The sequence below is a fragment of the Drosophila yakuba genome, chromosome 4 (assembly GCF_016746365.2).
Source record: "Drosophila yakuba strain Tai18E2 chromosome 4, Prin_Dyak_Tai18E2_2.1, whole genome shotgun sequence".
Taxonomy (NCBI): domain Eukaryota; kingdom Metazoa; phylum Arthropoda; class Insecta; order Diptera; family Drosophilidae; genus Drosophila; species Drosophila yakuba.
This window is the reverse complement of record NC_052531.2, coordinates 880,994-900,796: the sequence shown is the minus strand read 5'-3', so window position 1 is coordinate 900,796 and position 19,803 is coordinate 880,994. Positions and strand designations below refer to the sequence as shown.

Here is a 19,803-nt window from a genome sequence, read left to right as displayed (position 1 = left end):
GAAGAATATATGTATGTACTACTATTACATGCAATTTTGTGCCCGAAACCTTAAGTTTAGAGTCTGCCATTTTAGCGACACAGCAATTTATATATTACACTGCGTAAAATATTGCTGAAATCATAAATGCAGTGGTTGAAGATTTCGGAGTTGCAAACAAGGTGGTGGTAGGTGCAATAACCGATAATGATGTATCTATGAATGTTAAAGCATGCCGATTGCTTGGGTATAAACACCTTCGAAGTGTAGCACACTTGATAAACCTGATCGTCCTGGATATCTTGATATTCCCTAATATTGACATAATACATACAAAATGTAAGACAACAGTTGCATTCTAAAGGAGAAACCAGAAACACAGGGAGACTGCTGCTGGATATGCCAACTCGCTGGAAAAGCTCCTATGCAACGATAAAGCGAATACTAAAAATCAATATGTTTATAACTCTAGCTTTGGTATCTGGTTTTCCGTTTTATGCCGTAGAAGTTGATATACATATATTTTAATAGATATAGGCGATTTACTGTCCTCTAGCGAAGATGCTACGCTTTCTACGTCATTTAATTCGAAAGTGCCAGTGTCTGTTTTAATTTCAGTAATAAGCGAATAGGACCACAAAATTTTAATTAATATAAATGGAAACTGAAAGACTGGCAGCGTATAAAACACGCAAATTACCACAACATTGAATCCGCTTTTAAGAAAAGTGGATTTCTTACAGGACCGGCGATACAGTTTCATTTGGGGTGGACAAATCATTTCAAATTTAGAATCTCGCGCAGTTTGCAAAACAAAGTCAACTGCTTCACTTTTTTTGCACGATTTGATAATGCTCAATTCAGTATTTTGCAGATCTTTGTTGAGGATTTCTATTCTGTTTCATCTATATAACATATAACACCATGATTAATGACCGATTCTTTCGTAATTTCTGGCGTGGGGAATTACCCACCCGCCTGAAATTCGAGTGGGGACCGCTCCATACACCTTGTATGGAAACCGCTGGCCATGATTTCATAGACCATCCGATGCAGGCGAGGATACCAGAGCTTCTTTTCGCCTATTGATCCTGATCAAGAATATATATACTTTATATGGTCGGAAATGCTTCCTTCTGCCTGTTATATACTTTTCAACAAATCTAGTATACCCTTTTACTCTACGAGTAACGGGTTAATAATCAGCCTGAAAACTGCGACCTACTTATTGGGAGGTATTTAATTATGCACTAATATTTTTTCCACAATTTATTGTAGAAATTGTTTTATTTTCGATGACTAACGATTGAGACGCATATTAGGGATTGGCGAAAACGTATTTGTGAATTCTTCGTGGGAAAGGGGTTTTCAGTAAGGCTGGTTTAATCATAAGTCACCGACGCATTCGTTGTCAAGAATAATAATAAAGAAAATTGAATAATATTGAATAATTTGATTTATTTTTTGTAGTTTTATTTACATATATAATTTTATTAAATATTTGTATGTCAAACTTAATCAATTATGTATATTCTCTTGTAAAACAATTTTTAATCTGATCTGTTATGTTTTTAGTTTGAAACAATATTAAATGTTAAAATAAAGTAGTAATACAAAATATGAGTTTGCATTTTATTTTTTGAAACATCTTTAAAAAATCGATGTTTTCCGCCAAATACATCGATGTCTGCCAACATCGTTGTATTTCCACCTGGACTAGGAATATATACATATACTTACTTCTTAGTTTTCAACGAATCAAGAATACCCTTCTACTCCAAACTATCGAGTATATTGATATCAGGACAAGAGATAACAAACCTACAAAATATTTTGAAAAGTTTTCAAATTCTTATTTGCGTTAATCTTTTGAGCGCAGCATGAGATTGCCACAAACTAAAATAATACAAAAATTTTACCAATTAGCTCTAACATTCCTGGTGCGGTTCTGAACTATGTGCACAGCCGTCCAAATCGACAATAAAAAGATATTATAAAAAGATTTTTATGAAAAAAAACAAGTGGAAACTCTTTAAACTTGTCTTCTCACCTTAAGAATAAGCATTAAGACGTTTTCGTAAAATTTGTAGTCTGTGAGGCACGAAGCCGAATGACAGACTCACATATAACACAAAGAGTCCTCCTAAAATCACCTAATTCTAAGTATTTGTAGCATTAATATATGAAATTTATATAAACACAACGTATTATTATCTGTATAAAAAATACAATAACCGTGAATTTAAATAAGAAAAATTAGGTTAATACTTTTATATTTTTATTGTGAGGAAAAAATATTATCGATACATTTTTTGTTACGACATCCCTAGTTTGTACCAACTTACATGGATGAGGATGACCATCATTATAGTTATTGTTATTTATTGCAGTGTTCATGCGATAGAGCTGGAAAAACAATCAATGGTTGGCACCGATGTTTTCGATTGTTTGCTAAGAAAACATCGATATTGCCGATGTTTTGAAGAAAAGCAGAAACAGGATGTAACTGTAGCTTAGCGTGAACCGAGCTTTATATACCCTTGCAGAATATTTAAAAAATAATATACAATAGCTCTTCAGATAAATGCAGGAAGGACTGCAAAGGAATTAAAATAATTTTCTTGAACTAAAACAGAAAAAAGTTTTATTTCATTCATTCAACAATATTTAAAATAAGAGATCACATGTTTTGGTTTTTGTTGATGAAAAGTAGCATTACTATCCCTTTTGGTTTTAGTGAGGATCTTCGATCAGATATAATCTGACCAGCCTTACTAAAGGTCCTTTCAGACCCAGTCGAAGTAGATGGAATGCATAGGTACTTTATGGAAAGTATCGTAAGTGGTTTCATTCCCTCACATTTTGCCTGAAAATGGATTGATTCATGAATATTTTAATTTAAAAGTAAAAATAACATTATTACCATCCAATAAACAAGGGGAACAAAACTTGTATATTTGTTTTTTTTTCTGTAATATGAAAAGAAAAAAAAAATTTTTAATTCCATACAAAATTGAACAACTTACTTGTCTCTCTCGCTGTATTGAAATTGTTAAAGTGTTAGTGAAAAACATCGATAGTATCGATGGTGCCATCGATGCTTTTTCAGCTCTATCATGCGATGATTTGTACACGTTTTTTTCATGGAAAGTGTAATAATGTCTGCATAAACAAGTATCGTGTTGTTGACATTAAATTCAGACTATAGGATGATAAGAAATATAACTCTGGTAATGTCTAGCAATTTTAGGTCCACCGCAGAAAAAAATTAGTTAGAGATGCTTTAATTGGTTAAATTTTGCCAGGCGGCGTTGGTAATTAATTTTTGTTTACTTTGCAATAAAATTGCAGTGTTACTAGAGTTTGCATACATGGTTGGGTATTTTGGGTGAGCCCATTGTTTCATTGCAATGGAATTATATTTACCGCTAGCTCATACCTAACAAAAGGGTATACTAGGTTTGTATAGTATGAGACATATAAAAGGAAGTGTTTCCGACAAAAGGGTATACTAGGTTTGTAGAAATCAGCATCACTTGCTGTGCAGCCTTATAAACGCCTCTGATCTCACGAACTACAAAAGCTAGAAAGTTGAGACTAAGCATGCAGCTTCCAGAGATATACATGGGCAGCGCAAGGCGCAGCCAAAGCTGCCACGCCTAAAATTTGGAAATGTGTGGATTTTTTTATTTTATCGTTCTTTTAAACATCAAAAAAAAAAAACTGACTAGACCACACTCTCGAAATTTGTTTTCATTTTATTATTCTTATTTACTCTTATTTCGTTCGCACTTCCACAAGTTAGGTAACGGGTATCTGATGAGATAAGTAACTCAATTTGGAGTTCTCCAAAGGTGATATAGTTTTACCATTATGAGTTAGTGCTTGTCTAAAGGAAGATCAGACTCTGACGATATTTTATATGGTTGAACTTTGCTTATAAGCAAAGATATCAATAAACATTATCAATAAAAGATGTTTAAAATGATTATTTAAACTTTATTTCGGCTTCAAATGTCAACCAATAGAAAATTTGTTTTACCATAGCTTAGTAGCATTTTAAGTGAGAGAAGTTTTACCACGGATTATGGTTTTTTCTAAGTATTTCAGCTACCAGTGTGAACGCGTCGCACAAGTATTTTTGCAGCGCGTATCCATCTACAGTTGGAAAACACGATAATACCAGTATATACATGGACACGGTCTAATGTTGTTCCGAGACAATTTTGTATTCTGGTGGTTACTTTTAAAAGAAGCACATAGTAGATGGCGCTAACGCGTTTTTAGGCAAAGAAGCCAGTTAAAAAAGCACAAGTAATTATGTTATGTTTTGTATTAAATTAAATATATATTCCTTTCAACAAAATATTTCAAAAAGCATTGGAATAAAAAAACCAGGTCTTACATTCGTATACGACCGGTGTTTCTTCGTGGTGAAAATAGGTAGGGTAGGTGATCGCTAAACTCGACGTTTGGGAATTGACAACTGTAAGCTGTTTGTTCGGAGTTCTCCAAAAATATGAGTAAATCTAGTTCACATTGTTATACGGCACCAAATGCCCTTTTTTTCTCAAATCCAAGAAGGGAAACTTCTTTTCGTCATTGTCAGCCCGAACAAAATAAATAAATAAATGAATTAATGTATTAATATTCTTAACAAATACATAAAGTGCAAAGCGAAGCACACAACATCTATTTTTAGGGGCCGCTTCAATATATCATGGACAATTTTTTTGTCCAACAAGAAAATATCGTAGACTTTTATTCATATTTAGATATGATCATAACTTACATTGTCCTTAAATACATAAATTTCGTATATTTATGCATTTAATGCGGTAATTTTTTTCCCCAAAAAATTAACTTTATGAATTCCATTTTGCCCAAAAAATTAGCTTCAATAAACTAATTATTTTTCGTAAAAATCTTTTAAACTTGTAATGTGTTACACATTTCTGAATTCTGATGATGCTAGTCTGAGCAGGCCTTTCTGTTAAAAGAAATTCACGTGAAAATATATCGATAAGTACTTATTACTTATCAATTTTTTGCCACCCTTGAAGTACAGCTGTCATTGGTAAAAATGGCGAATTGTAATAAAGTCACGAAGTCGAACATAAATTATTAATTTACTTTAGTTTGTGACAAATATACTTTTTATATTGAAGGAAGTGCGTTGGGAAAGCACAGATTTATAATTCGAAGTGTACACCTTTTATTTGTAAGCATAACGATTGAGCAAGATACGTCTTGTATTGGTGTGTGTCTTTCATAGACAGCACTAGTTCGTACATTACATATTTTGATCTTCTTTGAAGACCCAAACTTTACTTTATACCAATTCTATAAATTATTTTTTTTAAGAACGTGAAGTTTATACACTTTATAAGTTTTGTTTTTATACCGTGGTACTTTCTTGATTTTTCCAACTTGGGACAGTATTTGCTTTTCGCCGTCCCTTGAATCTCGATCAGGGCAATATTTGTATACCGAAAGATATAAATGAACCAGATCCAAATACAGGAACTTACTACTCACCTATCCCAGGCACTTGATCAAAACTACGATGTAAGAAAAACTCATTACCTTTTTAACAAATCAGTTTACAAAAATATGTTTTCAGGTCGTCAATATGGATACAGTGCTCTCTGTTATATGTGCATTGGAGGGCACAACTATCACCAAGGAGCAGCTGGAGGCCACCAGATTGGCTAAGTACATTAATCAGCTTAGAAGGAGGACCAAGAATGAGCACTTGGCTCGACGTGCAAAATCCTTGCTGAAAAAGTGGCGGGAAATGGTGGGAATTCAGCAAAACGCCACTGAACATATGGCACATCCCAGTCAAACTTCTTCCTCACAACCAGCATTAGATTTGGCGAAGTCCCCTATCAACAGCTTCATTAGCGAACCAATTGCTCCTTCGCAGGAAATAGTTTCAGATAAGCATTCAAATATGGATTCTGCGGATCCTCCGCCTTTGAGTGTATATACCCGGCTTCATCCGAACTTCTCCAATCTTGTAAATGGTCTAAATAATACCGATCGCCAAGAAAACATGGCTATAACGACATTGCATACACACAAGGAAAAGCGAAATTCACATCCCATCCGAAGTAGCCACGTGGCATCTCTGCCGATCGCCTTAGATCATTCGATAAATTCCGTGTTTAACTTGACCAATGACAGCACCGTAAAGATAATCGAAGCTCCGGTTGTTATTGACATTGCTTCTGATTCCGATGAAAATGACAATCACAGTTCGTTAAATCAGGAAAAATCTAAGTCAATGGTTCCTGCGCCACTTCTAATACCATCTACACCAAGCTCTCGACATCGAAAATTAAAAAAGGAAAAAAAAAGTAAGGATAGAGAAGGACAGGTCGCAACAAATACAAGATTTGGCGCAAAGGTCAGCGACGGATTCCAACAGGCAGCTCTGACAGCAGATGCAGGTACGACTCATTTGTATGTGTGTTTGATTGTCTATCATTATACCGGATTTTAATTTAATCTGTTGTACCTAGATAACATAATGTAAAAAGCATATAAATCCTAACAGCAAAACTCTCCAGTCTCAGGAGTTTAGAAATCATAGGCGTAGGAAATGTAGTTATTTATAGCGGTTTTCCGCTATAATAGCATGTTATTCCAAAAGTAGTAATACTAAAGCTTCTTACATCGATCTGTTTAACAGAATGAATGAATGTTTAAAAATGAATTCAGGACTTAAAAATAAGATTCTATTGCAATCAGAAAAACAAAGCAAAAAATTAAAAGTAAAGTAAAAGTTTCTGGTTTTGGGAATATACTTTAAATAAGAGGTCTGCACGAGTGCACTCAAAATTTTCGGTTATTTAAGTACTCACAAGCCTAACTCGCAATTCGGCGTGCCGAAACGGTTTCAAATAAGTGAATTGCGCATTGGTTAGCGTTTTTGTCGTTGTATGCGAAATGAGTGAAATTCAATCCAAAGCGGAATGGATAAAATGAGTGAATGCAGAGTAAATGTTTGGAGTACTCGGATAAAATTTTGGCAATTTCGTCGTTCATGGCTTGCATAGGCAATGATGAGAATGCAGAGCTCGAACGAAAGCGTAAGTTCTTAGTAAATTGCGTACATATGTACAACATAATATATGTAGATACATAATACAGGCAATAGTACAGGCAATGATGAGAATGCAGAGCTCGAACGAAAGCGTAAGTTCTTAGTAAATTGCGTACATATGTACAACATAATATATGTAGATACATAATATATGTGTAAATAGAATAACACATAAATAATAGAGCATTTTCAGATGCTAGAAATTTAATTAATTTAACAATTCTGATAGATTAAACAAACTTATGTTTCTGCATTCAGTAATTGATTTGTCCATGTCTTTCTATTTTTCTATGTCTTGTATTAAAAAGCAAGACAAAAACAAAAAAGCAAATACGCAATAAATTTGACGTCGCCAATGCGGCGCACATTAAGCCGTCTCGGATATTCAGAGTACTCGTTCGCGAGTACTAATTTGCTTCGCCGTTCGAGCTTAGTACATTTTTTACTCATGCTGTTACCACATTTGCCAAATCCGTTTTACTCAATGTCTCACTCAGTAAGTCAGAACTTTGAGTAAGAGTACCAAATGCTGCTTTGACTGTATTCATGCAGACCTCTGTCACAAACATTATGGTTTAAATCTTTAATAGCTTCGGCTCATGGGTTTGTTCAGTCCCAGACTTAAAGCAACAAATTTCCTAAATACATCAATACAAATCGTAACCCAATTTTTATAATCCGAGTAACTTTTAAAGTACTCTATTATTAATATTAAAATGTAATTTTATTTTCAGAAATATTTTCCCTTTCAAACAGCTCAATGAGCTCAATTTTATCTGGAGATGCTACCTCGAGTTATTCGCAGAATAAATATCGACTAAACTCAAACGAATTGACCTTTACCGGCAGGTTTAAGTCAGTTAATCATTTGGATCTTTCAAACCATAAAAACACAATCTTTGTGACCGGACAAAATAGTGTATTTCGAGGCACCGAGTCAGAGACACATAAAATAGATGAATATTCCGCTTACGATTCAAACGCATCATGTAGTCGTTTATCGCCTTCAACTGAATGCGAAGTAAAGAAAGCTGAAAATTTAGTTGATGCTCAGTTAACTAATGCAACCGAGAATCAGATGCCTATCCCTACGGTCAGTATCGGCTATGAGTCGAACACTAGACATGAGTATTTGGAAAGCAATTCGCCTTCCCAGATCCCAAAACGACGTGGTAGGAAAAAAGGGTCAAAAGGAGTAGACTCACTTATTGCAAAGGAATCATCAAGCCTGTCTCAACAAATATTTTTTGGTTGCTCAACTGTTAAAAAGGTTAAGACTACTAAGGAACTTTTTAATGAAATTCAGAGCAGAAAATCGAGTGTTTCTATGCAATCATCTACGAGTAATCTTTCAAGTTCGTCAACAAATCGAGATCTGACCTCGCATAATACATTTCCGAGACCAACTTCTTCTTGCTCAGGTTTGTTTTTTGTAACTGATAAACTTTTACATATAAATTTTATCAAAATCTTTCCAGACACTTCAATGCATTCTCCACATATATTGGAAACGTATTCTGGAAGTGCTATATTTGCAAGTAAAGTAGATGGTAAGAACAATTAACGGTTGAATAATCAAAAAAGCGTAACATTTAATGATTATCATAACTCGTTTTAAAGTATACGAAAACAAAATATATATATTCAGGGGAGCTCCGAAAATACTATTGTACAGCATACAAATTCACAGTTTTGAGCAGTTTCACAATCGATTTCGATATTGAGTGAGTGGTTATCGGATGAAAAAACACAAGTTTTCGATTGGCAAACATTTTATTTTAATTTTTTAAAATTGTGGCTTGGGGAAATTATTTTTAAAATAAGTGTATTTATTTATTTTAATAAATTTTACTTGAGTTTTATGACAGAAGATTGTTTGTAATAACGGCGCAAAAATAAATAAAGCAACAATATTGCACAATCGCCGCTTTCTGGTTTGGAAGCTAAATTAAGCTATTTGTTCGGAGCACCGCTAAAAAAGGTTTTCTCCGCATTGATCTGGTCGGAAACATTGGTTCTATAAAAGTGGAAAGTTGATACTTAAAATGCATATGCATGTAACGCCTCTAAAGTGGAAGTTTATAGCAAACTTTTTCCATTTTCAACCTTGAGTACATCAAAAATGGCGTGTACAATTTTTTTTTTTACAGATTTTCTTTATATAAGTTAGAAAAAGTTCACTTCAGACTAAACTAAACTTGTTTTAAACTAATAATTTCTCTTCTTACAGATCTGGCAAATACGGATAGTGATACGGTTACTACAGATCCATCACACGATAGTAATAAATCACAAGAGATAAAGGAATGTACTTCGTTGGATAGCAATAGCAATTCTATTCAGAGCTTACCGTTAGCAAAGAACAGGGAAAACTTGATTCCCAACAATGTTAATGATATCACCACTCAACTAATGCATCTAATTCACAGCTTAAACAGCCCTCTCAGTGAAATCGAAACTGAAAAAGTCTATCAAGGTCAAATAATACCCTGTACTTGCATAGTTATCGAAGAAGTTCAAGCTACATCAGGAGAATGCAATAATACCACTTCAGATATTGAGTCGTGCAATGCAAAACAAAGTTTAAATTCTAAAGACAAAATTTCTTGCCACACCAATCAAGATAATTTTCCGATATCACATCGTTCTGTTAATGGTGAAGACACTCAGCCGAAATTAGTAAAGTCCATATTTGATCTGGATTTTGATGATAACGACGATCCTTTATATTTTATTAGGAACGAAATTCAAAAGCCTATTGCTAGAGCTGAAGAGTCGAAAAATAATCAATCAGATACTAAAAACTTATCTTTTAAAGTATCTCCGCAAAATGTTTCGTTAAATGTCATTAATTTTAGCGCCGATGCTCAACTAGACAATTCTAATCACGACAGAGAAACAAATGAAACACAAAATACAATGCTTCCTGTTTTTACAGTTCACGAAGATCCTGATTGCGTTGCGAGGCAAAGGTTTTATATACAAACTAACAAAGTGACCAGCTTTCACATTAATGCGTTGCATAATTATTATATACCAAACATAAATGGTAATTGGGATAGTGTGGAATCATTTACAAGTTTTCAGTCTAAGCACAAACTTATGGATACCATGGAATCGTACACAGTGACTAATGGAGCTGATGTTGTTCCAAAATATGGACTTCTTACATTAGATCGAATAAAAAAAGATCTAAGTTCATTAAAACGTATTAAACCTTATAGGGCGAAAAATTTTAAATCTTTAATTTCTCCATTTCTTGGTGTTGCTAAGTGTTTACCAACGTGTCGTCGCGCTAGACGAAGGTTCAAAAAATGTATTACCTCGTCAGCTGCGAATAATATAATTTCAAACAATTTCGAAAGCCCCGAAAATATAAAACCTTCCTTCAAGAACTGCAACCCTCTAAAAGTTAATATTGCTGGTTCAACTTCTGTTATGTACAGCCATAATGAAAACCACGTGCATGTCAATACCAACGTCGAAAAATTACCGCCGTCGCATTCGTTCTCCATTGATGCTATCAGTTGTAATTTACTGAAGCTGGCCGACGATAAAGTGCGTGATGACGGCATCAGCGATAAAAGCAGTAATCACGGTTGCCAAGGTAACAGTCCCTATAGCAGTTCTAGCAGTAGTGGCTACTCTGGTAGAAAGGAAGATCAAAACTATTTAAATAATAATTTTCAAAATAAAAGCACTGAATTAAACAGCAAGAAACAAGATATGAAGCGAAGAAAAAAAATAATATATTTGGAGAATGCCACAAAAAAGAACAAACATGATCGAAAGCGAATAAGGACTACTTCAAACGGAACTTGTTCAAATCTGCCTAGTGATTTTAACAGCAGTGACAGCGAAAATGGAACACAAAATGAATTTAAAAATGAGTACGAGAACAGTAATAATGAAGAATATGCTATTGTTCAACGTCCAGTAGGTGACGGGGAAAATTGCAGCAATCACATTGTATTGACAATAAAAAAAACTCCAAGTAAAATTAATTCTCCAGCAAACTCTATGACTGCATTTTCGCCTCCTTCTACATCAAATACAGCAAATTTAAAAAAATCTATTTTAGACTTTAGTCTGAAAGATACAAATATATCACAAAGTATAACAGAAATTCCAGTTACAAAAAAAAAAAAGGATTTGTCTAAAACGAACAGGACAGGCGATCATTTTGCCTATCGGCGTACAGTCCGAAAACCTGGCAAAAGTCAATGTAAAATGATTGATCTAGAATTAAAACATTTGTTTCATTCGAAAGCAAAGCCATCATATATCACTTCAGAAGTTAAGCTACACAACAAACTGTTTTTTCCTCACGAATTGTCCAGGGATAATGCTTCAGGCATAAAAGACAGAATATTAAATTATAGCAGTAGCAGCAGCTCAAGTTATGATGATGATAGCGAAGTTGACAATACTTCTTTCGCGAAGAAAGCTAATCCAAAAAAATGTTTAACTTACAATAACTATAATTTAAAACCTGGGACTGAGGTCAAATTCGAAGACGATGAAGATTCACTGTTAACTTCATTAGGCGATAGTGATAGTGATTTTCAAGATGGAATCCAAGTAATAAATGATACGATTGATAATTGCAATGATTTTCAAAACAACAAAATGCTGGAATCTTTTAATTCAATATATGCCGATAGTATACTGACGAAACAGAAAAATGCACCCTATGACAATATGAAACCATCTACGCATATTACAGCGCTCGAATCACTTAAAAATGAGAATTCTGATGGTATTACTAGATATTGTAACAATAACAACTTAGATGTACATTTATCCAATGAGCTCAGTAACATCAGTAGTAAACCCATGAAATCGTTAGAATCAACGATAAAGCTGCAATCAATTGGCGTTGAGTACTGTACGGGGATTCGAACATCTTCAGACATAGCCTCTACCAGTATCTCTGATAAAAACTTAACTAGGATTCAAGAATTCAAAGAATGGCATCAGGTTCTTCAGTTAAAATCATACAACAATGAGCCCTTAATCGTTTTGCCTTACGTCTTGCTTGAATAAATTTAACGTTTCTTTTACGCTGTGTGATAGCATTTCCCAAACAAAATGAAGAACATGTAAAGGCGTGTAGCGAAATAAAATATTTTAAGAAAATATTTATAACCTAAATTTAATCTCGTGTTGTGTACACTAAGTACGTTTTGATCCGACCACAACAGGGTTGGTTAACTCTATATTAACAGGATTAAAAAAAGAAAAAAAAACAACGGGGGTTCGCAATAAGAATTATTGTTACTTTATACTGTTAAACTTTTTTTGTTTCACTTTTAGAAATTTCAGTAAATTTAAAGAGATAAGTAACTCCACGTAATGTATAATTGTAAATAAACTAGCCCTACATTTATTTAGTTTCCCAATAAATTTTATTACAAAAAGAGTCCTTATTCTTGATACTCATAGTGGGGTCGGGTGTTTTTTTTTTAAAGGTCTGTACGAGTGGACTCAAAATTTTCGGTTATTTGAGTACTCACAAGCCTGACTCGCAATTCGGAGTGCCGAAACGGTTTCAAATGAGTGAATTGCGTATTGGTTTGCGTTGTTTTCGTTGTATGCGAAATGAGTGAAATTCAATTCAAAGCGGAATGGATACAATAAGTGAATGAATGCAGAGTAAATGTATAGAGTACTCGGATAAAATTTTGGCAATTATTTCGTTCATGGCTTGCATAGGCAATGATGAGAATGCAGAGCTCAAACGAAAGCGTAAGTTCTTAGTAAATTAATAATAGAGCATTTTCAGATGCTAGACATTTATTTAATTTAACAATTTTAATACTATAAACAAAATTATGTTTCGGCATTCAGTAATTGATTATTCCATGGTTTTCTATTTTTCTATGTCTTGTATGAAAAAGCAAAAACGAAAAAACAAATACGCAATAAATTTGACGTCGCCAATGCGGCGCACATTAAGCCGTCTCGGATATTCCGAGTACTCATCGCGAGTATTCATTTGTGCATTGCTTCGCCGTTCGAGTATAGTACATTTTTTACTCATGCTGTTACCACATTTGCCAAATCCGTTTTACTCAATGTCTCACTCAGTCAGTCAGAACATTGACTGTATATATAGAAAAAACAAGAGAGAACGCTATAGTCGAGTTCCCCGACTATCTGATACCCTTTACTCAGCTAGTGGAAGTGCGAAGGAGAGTCTTCAACACTGACAGCTTTGGGCGGTTTGTGGGCGTGGCAAAAAGTTTTTTTTGCAAATCGATAGAAATTTGCAAGACCAATACAAAAATTAATAAATATCAAATTATTTTTCAAAAGTGTGGGCGTGGCAGTTTTAGGCGGTTTGTGGGCGTTGAGAATCGCCAAACTTGCGCTGCGTCTATCACTGTATGTATCTGTATGCTTAATCTCTAGCTTAACTTTCTAGCTTTTGTAGTCCTTGAGATCTCGACGTTCATACGGACAGACAGACGGACGGACAGACGGACATGGCCAAATCGACTCGGCTATTGATCCTGATCAAGAATATATATACTTTATATGGTCGGACACGCTTCCTTCTGTCTGTTACATAGTTTTCAACGAATCTAGTATACCCTTTTACTCTACTAGTAACGGGTATAAAAAGAAAGTCCCGTTAGTTTTCCAAGTTATCCTTATAACCATAACATTCTTGAGCAAGGTCTCAATTTTTAAGCTTTTCATTAGAATAGCAGTATCTGGTTTTGTTCAACGAAAATTCCCGAAATAATCAATATTTTGTAAAAAGTGAGTTTGGTTAAGTTGATAAGTATATTTGAAAGGACAACACATATAAATTTATATTTATTAATAATCTTATATTTTTATAGTCTTATATTTTAGAAGGAAGCGTGCAGCACGGCTCCTATGGGTTTTCTGCCGAAAACGTAAATGTATCCTTCTTCGGATCCCATTGAAGTCCTAAGGTTTTGATCGATTCATTCTCCTCAATGCAGATTTTCTCCGTAGCACCGTCGTCCTGAATGTCGGCTAAAATACGTTCGTCATTTGCAACCCATTTTCGCAGATGCATGCCGGCTTGCCATCACTTGTCTCAATTTCCTTTGAAGTTCATAGCACTCGTTGACTGTGTCTCCCCCAGTTATGAGGTCATCCATATAAAAGTCGTCTCTTATTGCCACTTGCGCCTTTTAATTAGAATATCGAATATATCCTTTTGAATCTTAGGACCAGCTATAATAACGTCATTTAGGCTTAGTCCATTTGTCGTCTTTGCGGATGCGTCAAAAACACTCGTAGCTTCGTAGTTAAGCTTCCAGGCCTGATGATTGCTTGATGGGGTAAATAGTATTTACCTTGACCCGTTGTCTTTACAGATTCCATATGTCCCATCTTAAGGTATTCTTTCATGAATTCGTTGTATGCAGCCCAGTTCTTTGGGTTTCTTTTAAACTTCTTTTCCATTTGCATAAGCCTTGCCATTGCCTGTTTGCGAGAGTCCCCCAGCTTTGCCTCTTGGTGGAATGGAATTGACACCACAAATCTGCCTTCCTCGTTGATGACAGTTGTTTCTTGGAATTTTCTTTCGCATTTTGCATTGGGTGTAATCGTCTCATCGGCTTCATCTTCCAATTCCCAAAAGCGATCCAGGTCCTTTAGATTTATTGTTGTAGTGGCACTTATAATTTTGTGCTTTGCTGCTCGAGTTATATTTCCGGACACAATCCATCCAAATTTGGTTTTTTGTCCCAAGATTCCATTCACGGTTTTTATTTTCTCCATCATATTCAGGGGAAATAGATCCACACCTATCACGCTGTCAATTCTGCTACCCTGTAGCCCTTCCACTCTTTGTTGATATCAATATCAAACTTTTTGCTGGGAAGGGCTCTATGGAGTGTTGGTAAAACCAATGCTTCCGTTGATGCTTTGAAGCTGCTTGGAATTTTTGGTTTGATCGTCAGGTGGACATTTTTTTTTGATAATTGAGTAGTCTGGGAGATACCTTCGACCTCTATAGTACTTCTTACTCTGGGAATCCTTAATATTTGTGCTGCTTCCTCTGAAATCAGCGTCTTCTGGGATCCACCGTCAATAAGCGCCCTCAACTCGTTGTAACCTTTTTCACTAAAACAACAACTGTAGCCAATAGTGTGTCTTGGCCTTGCTTAAGGCTATTGCTGTTGATACTGCGTTTTGTGTCTTCATGAAGAAGGCTGTTGTGTCTTTTGGAGCACCGATTGCATGAAATTTCCTTTCTGCAGTCGATAGCATTATGCTTTCCAAAGCATCTAAAGCACATGCTGTTCTTTTGAACGAATTCTTTTCTTTTTTCGATTGATTGTGCTCTGAATTTGAGACACTTTATCATATCGTGGCCATTCTTAGAGCAAAAGGCACACGATCTAACTTGCACTTTTCTTGTAGCAAGCTGAGCGGTATTTTTGTTAATGGCGTTTACTGAGTTGTATTGTTGCTCAATAAACTCTAGTACATCTTGTAAGGACTGTACAGCTCTTGCCTTTTTTACATGCTTTTCATACAGCTGCAAGGCTGCAAATTACGTCAGCAGAGCTTCCTATTTTTCCTTTTTGCTTTATGATGAATATGCTCTCGGTCGCAGTATCCAAAAACTTCCCTAAATTTTTCTCATCATGGGGCAGCAAGCACTCCAGTTCCATTAATTTGTTGAAGTGTTGGGAGAATATTTTTCTGCTATTCTCATAGCGTTTGCAGATAAGCTCCCACGCTGCTGCATAGCTAGCCGCTGATCCTGTTATCAAATGGCTAACCACCATTTGAGCTCCTCCTTTTAAGCAGGCTCTTCAATATCCCAGCTTCCTTTTGTTGCTGAGATCGTTCCTGCTGTCTATTAGTTCAGAGAACAGCTCGTAAAATGTTGGCCATTCCTTCGCATTTCCATTGAACGTTGGAAGGTCCACTTTTGGGAGTTCTGGCACGTCGTAGTTGAAACTTTTGAACTGTTCCAACTTCCTCTGAAGTACCATTTCTAGTGCGGCAACATCAGATTGCAGAATGTCTGCCTCATCTTGATCAAAGGCAGTTCTGTCATACTTGTTTTCAAGCAGTTTCAGTGTGTCCGTCACGTTGGACCAATGACTTTTCATCATTGCCAGCTGCTTGACAAGTTCAATCTCACTTGAACTATCCAGGGTTTCGTATATTAGGCTTATCTGTTGCCTCACCCTGTCCGCTCTTCTGTCCACCAGTTGAACCAGATTATCAACTGGACTGGAGCTCCGAGCTGATGCGGAATCAGATAATTTTGATCCACTTGGTATATTTACCTCTTCAAGTGTTTCTACCTTTAATTGCGACTCCTTGTAGGCCTTGACAGCATCCATAGTTTTAATGAACATTTTGTCATTAAAATATTAATGATCGCCAACTCCCAATTTTACCAGCGCATTGTTGTTAGTAGTAAATTGGTCTACCAATGCTTTTATTGCTGGTATAGATGCCTTGTCCTTGATGGCTTGCAGTATTTTGTTCTGCAGCACTCCTTGGTCTTGCATCAATTTCACAGATCTTTTCGACAACATCTTGGGAAAACAATCACTTCTTACCACTGGTGGGGGAAACAACAGAATCACTCGAATAACCTTGCTCTTTTTACTTTAAGGCGCTGGTTTCTTCTTCTGTGTTTCTTACCACTGGTGGGCGAAAACAACAGAATTTCTCGAAGGACCAAAATGTTCACACTATAAACTAATGCGTACACTTAATGAGTTCAATTCGGGTGTTTGAATCTAACTGACACGCTACAGCGAGGACATCGCCTTTTATTCATTCTTACATAGGTTCTTATCATCTAATTATATAATGCAGCGCTTGTAAGACGATGCAGTCTGCGTTGGTCAATGCAGATGAGATTTATCTTAAATCTATGTTTGTGGCCTATGACCGCGCTAATCACCTCTCGCGTGATCATATCTCTTGACACTTCGACAATAGACCACTGCAATCGTACTTATCTGTAGTTGCCACTTATGTTGTCCCGTGCCATGTTTATTGCAGCCCATAAATAGAACATATTTATAGTTTGTCTACTTATCATGTCTAAACACATCTTTATACACCTTGTTTTCTGTGCGAATGGTGGCCACGATGTTTGTATTATAGGGCAGTGCCTCGTCAGGATCTGCGAAGACACCCATTCGATTGGCAACAGTTCATGAAATGGTGCCGCTATCTCCTCAGGTACTATAATGTCCTCAGTCTTGGTAAAGTTTACATCCTGGCAGCTTTGAAATACCATCTCCGACATCCTTGAAAATAATTAGCTCATTTTTGGGATCTAAGATTAGTCCCTCCTTTTTCATAAAATCAAACCCAATAATTCCGTCAAACGTTTTAAGACTCGGTAGTAAAAAAAATTGAGCAAGACCAACTGTACACTTTTGCTGAATGTCGTCGCAGCCGTGTACGGACCTAACTTTAAACTTCTTATTAACAGAAGTGACATGTTCCAGCTCTGTGAGTGGTCTTATATAATTTACAGCAGCACCCGAATATAGCGAGGACCAGCTCTTAAAAAATTAATCTGATCATTTTCGACAACATTTTTTTCGACTGAATCCGCTTTCTTCTCTGCAAAATTATTATAATCTTCTTCAGCTTCTGAGACGATATTTTCGTCAGTGACATGATTAATTCTTTGGTATTTCGGTCCGGTAAATCTTGCTGATCCATCGAAGGGCCTTTTGGGAGTCTGACCTTGACGGCGAGCATCCATGGGCTGTGTAAATGTGTGTTGTTGTTGTGGTCTAGACTGTCTTGAGCGCAGCGATTGATCTACTTCTATAGGGATTGGCTGGTCTTGAGCCTCTCTCCAGTTGCTTTGCGCTTGTTTTCTATAAAAGTATGGGTTATTTCCTCAAATCATTGTCGGCATATCTGTTTTTTGGATTTGTTCGTTCCTTTGTGGCCTTATTTCTAGGCTTTGAGCGAAATTGTTTGCAAAATTATAGCGCTCGTGGCCTATATATAAGAGGCCTCTCCCTCTGAGGCCGAGGGAATTTCCATTGGTCTGGCGGAATACAGGATGTCGCTTAACGATTTCCTCACGCCTGAGATAAATACCCGCAAAGCATCCATTCTATTCTTTCCATTCAATTGGGCTGCTGCAGTTGAATCGTACGACATTATAGTCTGGTTCACAAGGAGCGTAAACTTCTTTTCGACCTCATCATAAAATTCGATTAGCGTCATTCTTCCTTGGCGAAGAGTCGACATCTCCTGCTCTATTAGATGTATTGGTCGTTTATCCGAGTACGTAAAGTCGAGCCTAGCTATAATCGCCTTAAAATTGAACGGTGTGTTAAAGGAAGCTAGTACCATATCTGCAGCGCCTTTTATCTTATTCCTTATAATTCCTAAAGTCTGGTAATGCGTTGAAGTACCATCATACTTTTCAAAAACCTTATAAGTGTGGGCCGCCTTTCTCCATGAAACATAAGTTTCGTGCTTTCCCTCAAAATTGACTTGACAATGTCAAGTGTTTCATTACACGGGATAAAGGATTTTATTTCTGCATCCTCGTAAGCTTCCACCTGTGGCGCATCTAATTTTATACTATCAATTTTTTTGACCACTTCATTGATTCTGATTTTAAAATTATTTTCTTGAGCTGTTAACGCTGATGATACTGCAGACTGGACAATTGAATTCAGTTGTTCCGCTGTAAGGGCCATATATGTTTTGTTGGGGTTTTGTCTGGCTGTTTGGGAGTTTATTTTCATGTTTTTAATTCCATGTAGCAATTCTTCTAATTCTCTATCACTCATTAAATGTCTCCCTCTCACTGGATCATAGACTGATTAGGGAAGTTAAGTGCATATGTTTGTTTCCTCTGCTTTGACAATGTTCCACTTCTCCTTGTTTTGGTTTCCCTTAAGTTCATTTCACGCTTTTCGTTGATTTTGTTCGTTTTATTCACTCGCTCAGTGTTCTTTCCACGCTCCAGGTCAGTGTTCTTTTCTGGCTCCACACTTTGTATTCCTTTTTGTTGATTTCGTTGGTTTTATTCACTCGCTCAGAGTTCTTTTCACGCTTCACGTTATTTTCGTTGGTCTCGTTGATTATATTAACTCGCTCAGTGTTCTTTTCACGCTCCACGCTTTGTATTCCTTTTCGTTGATTTCGTTGGTTTTATTCACTCGCTGTGTTCTTTTCACGCTCCACGCTATTTTCGTTGGTTTTATTCACTCGCTAAGTGTCCTTTTCACGCTCCACGCTATTTTCGTTGGTTTCGTTGATTTTATTAACTCGCTCAGTGTTCTTCTTTCTTTGCTTGCGTCAAAGGAGCTGTACTTTTACCGTTGATTTTTTGCGCTGTTCTCTCTTTGCTTGCACTTTTAACTTTTTCACTTTTAGTCTTTCTATTTTGACTCTATTCTTTCTCTCTTTGCTTGCTTCACTTTTTGCCGTTGATTTTTTTGCGATGTTCTTTTTTCTTTACTTGCTTCAAAGGAACTTTATTCTTACCGTTGATTTTTTTGCGCTGTTCTCTCTTTGCTTGCACTTTTTCACCTTAAGCTTTTATTTCAAATTGCACCCACGTTGGTGTTCAACATAAATTTTTTGAGTTCCTTTGCGAAAAAAATAATAGCACCACCATACCTTTTTTTGTTATTGATCAAATAAATTAAGGTTGAGGTACCGATAGAACCAAATACTGATTTTTCGCATAATGCTAGATATTTTTCCCA

General features: G+C 35.9%; 1 protein-coding gene and 1 long non-coding RNA gene across 2 annotated transcripts; one reads left to right on the top strand and one right to left on the bottom strand.

Moving 5' to 3' along the window:
• Positions 1–2,616: 2,616 nt before the first annotated feature.
• On the bottom strand, positions 2,617–19,748 carry LOC120322139. Its single transcript, XR_005561905.2, has 3 exons — positions 19,580–19,748; positions 2,903–2,948; positions 2,617–2,845 (listed from the first exon to the last, which is right to left on the bottom strand). It is a non-coding gene; the product is annotated as an uncharacterized LOC120322139 (long non-coding RNA).
• LOC6523745 (mediator of RNA polymerase II transcription subunit 26) lies at positions 4,972–12,512 on the top strand. The gene is made up of 6 exons (XM_002099584.3): positions 4,972–5,200; positions 5,419–5,547; positions 5,603–6,434; positions 7,825–8,511; positions 8,569–8,640; positions 9,321–12,512. Exons 2-6 carry the CDS (start codon positions 5,482–5,484, stop codon positions 12,134–12,136), a joined length of 4,473 nt encoding a protein of 1,490 aa, XP_002099620.1. The 5' UTR covers positions 4,972–5,200; positions 5,419–5,481; the 3' UTR covers positions 12,137–12,512.
• Positions 19,749–19,803: the final 55 nt, after the last annotated feature.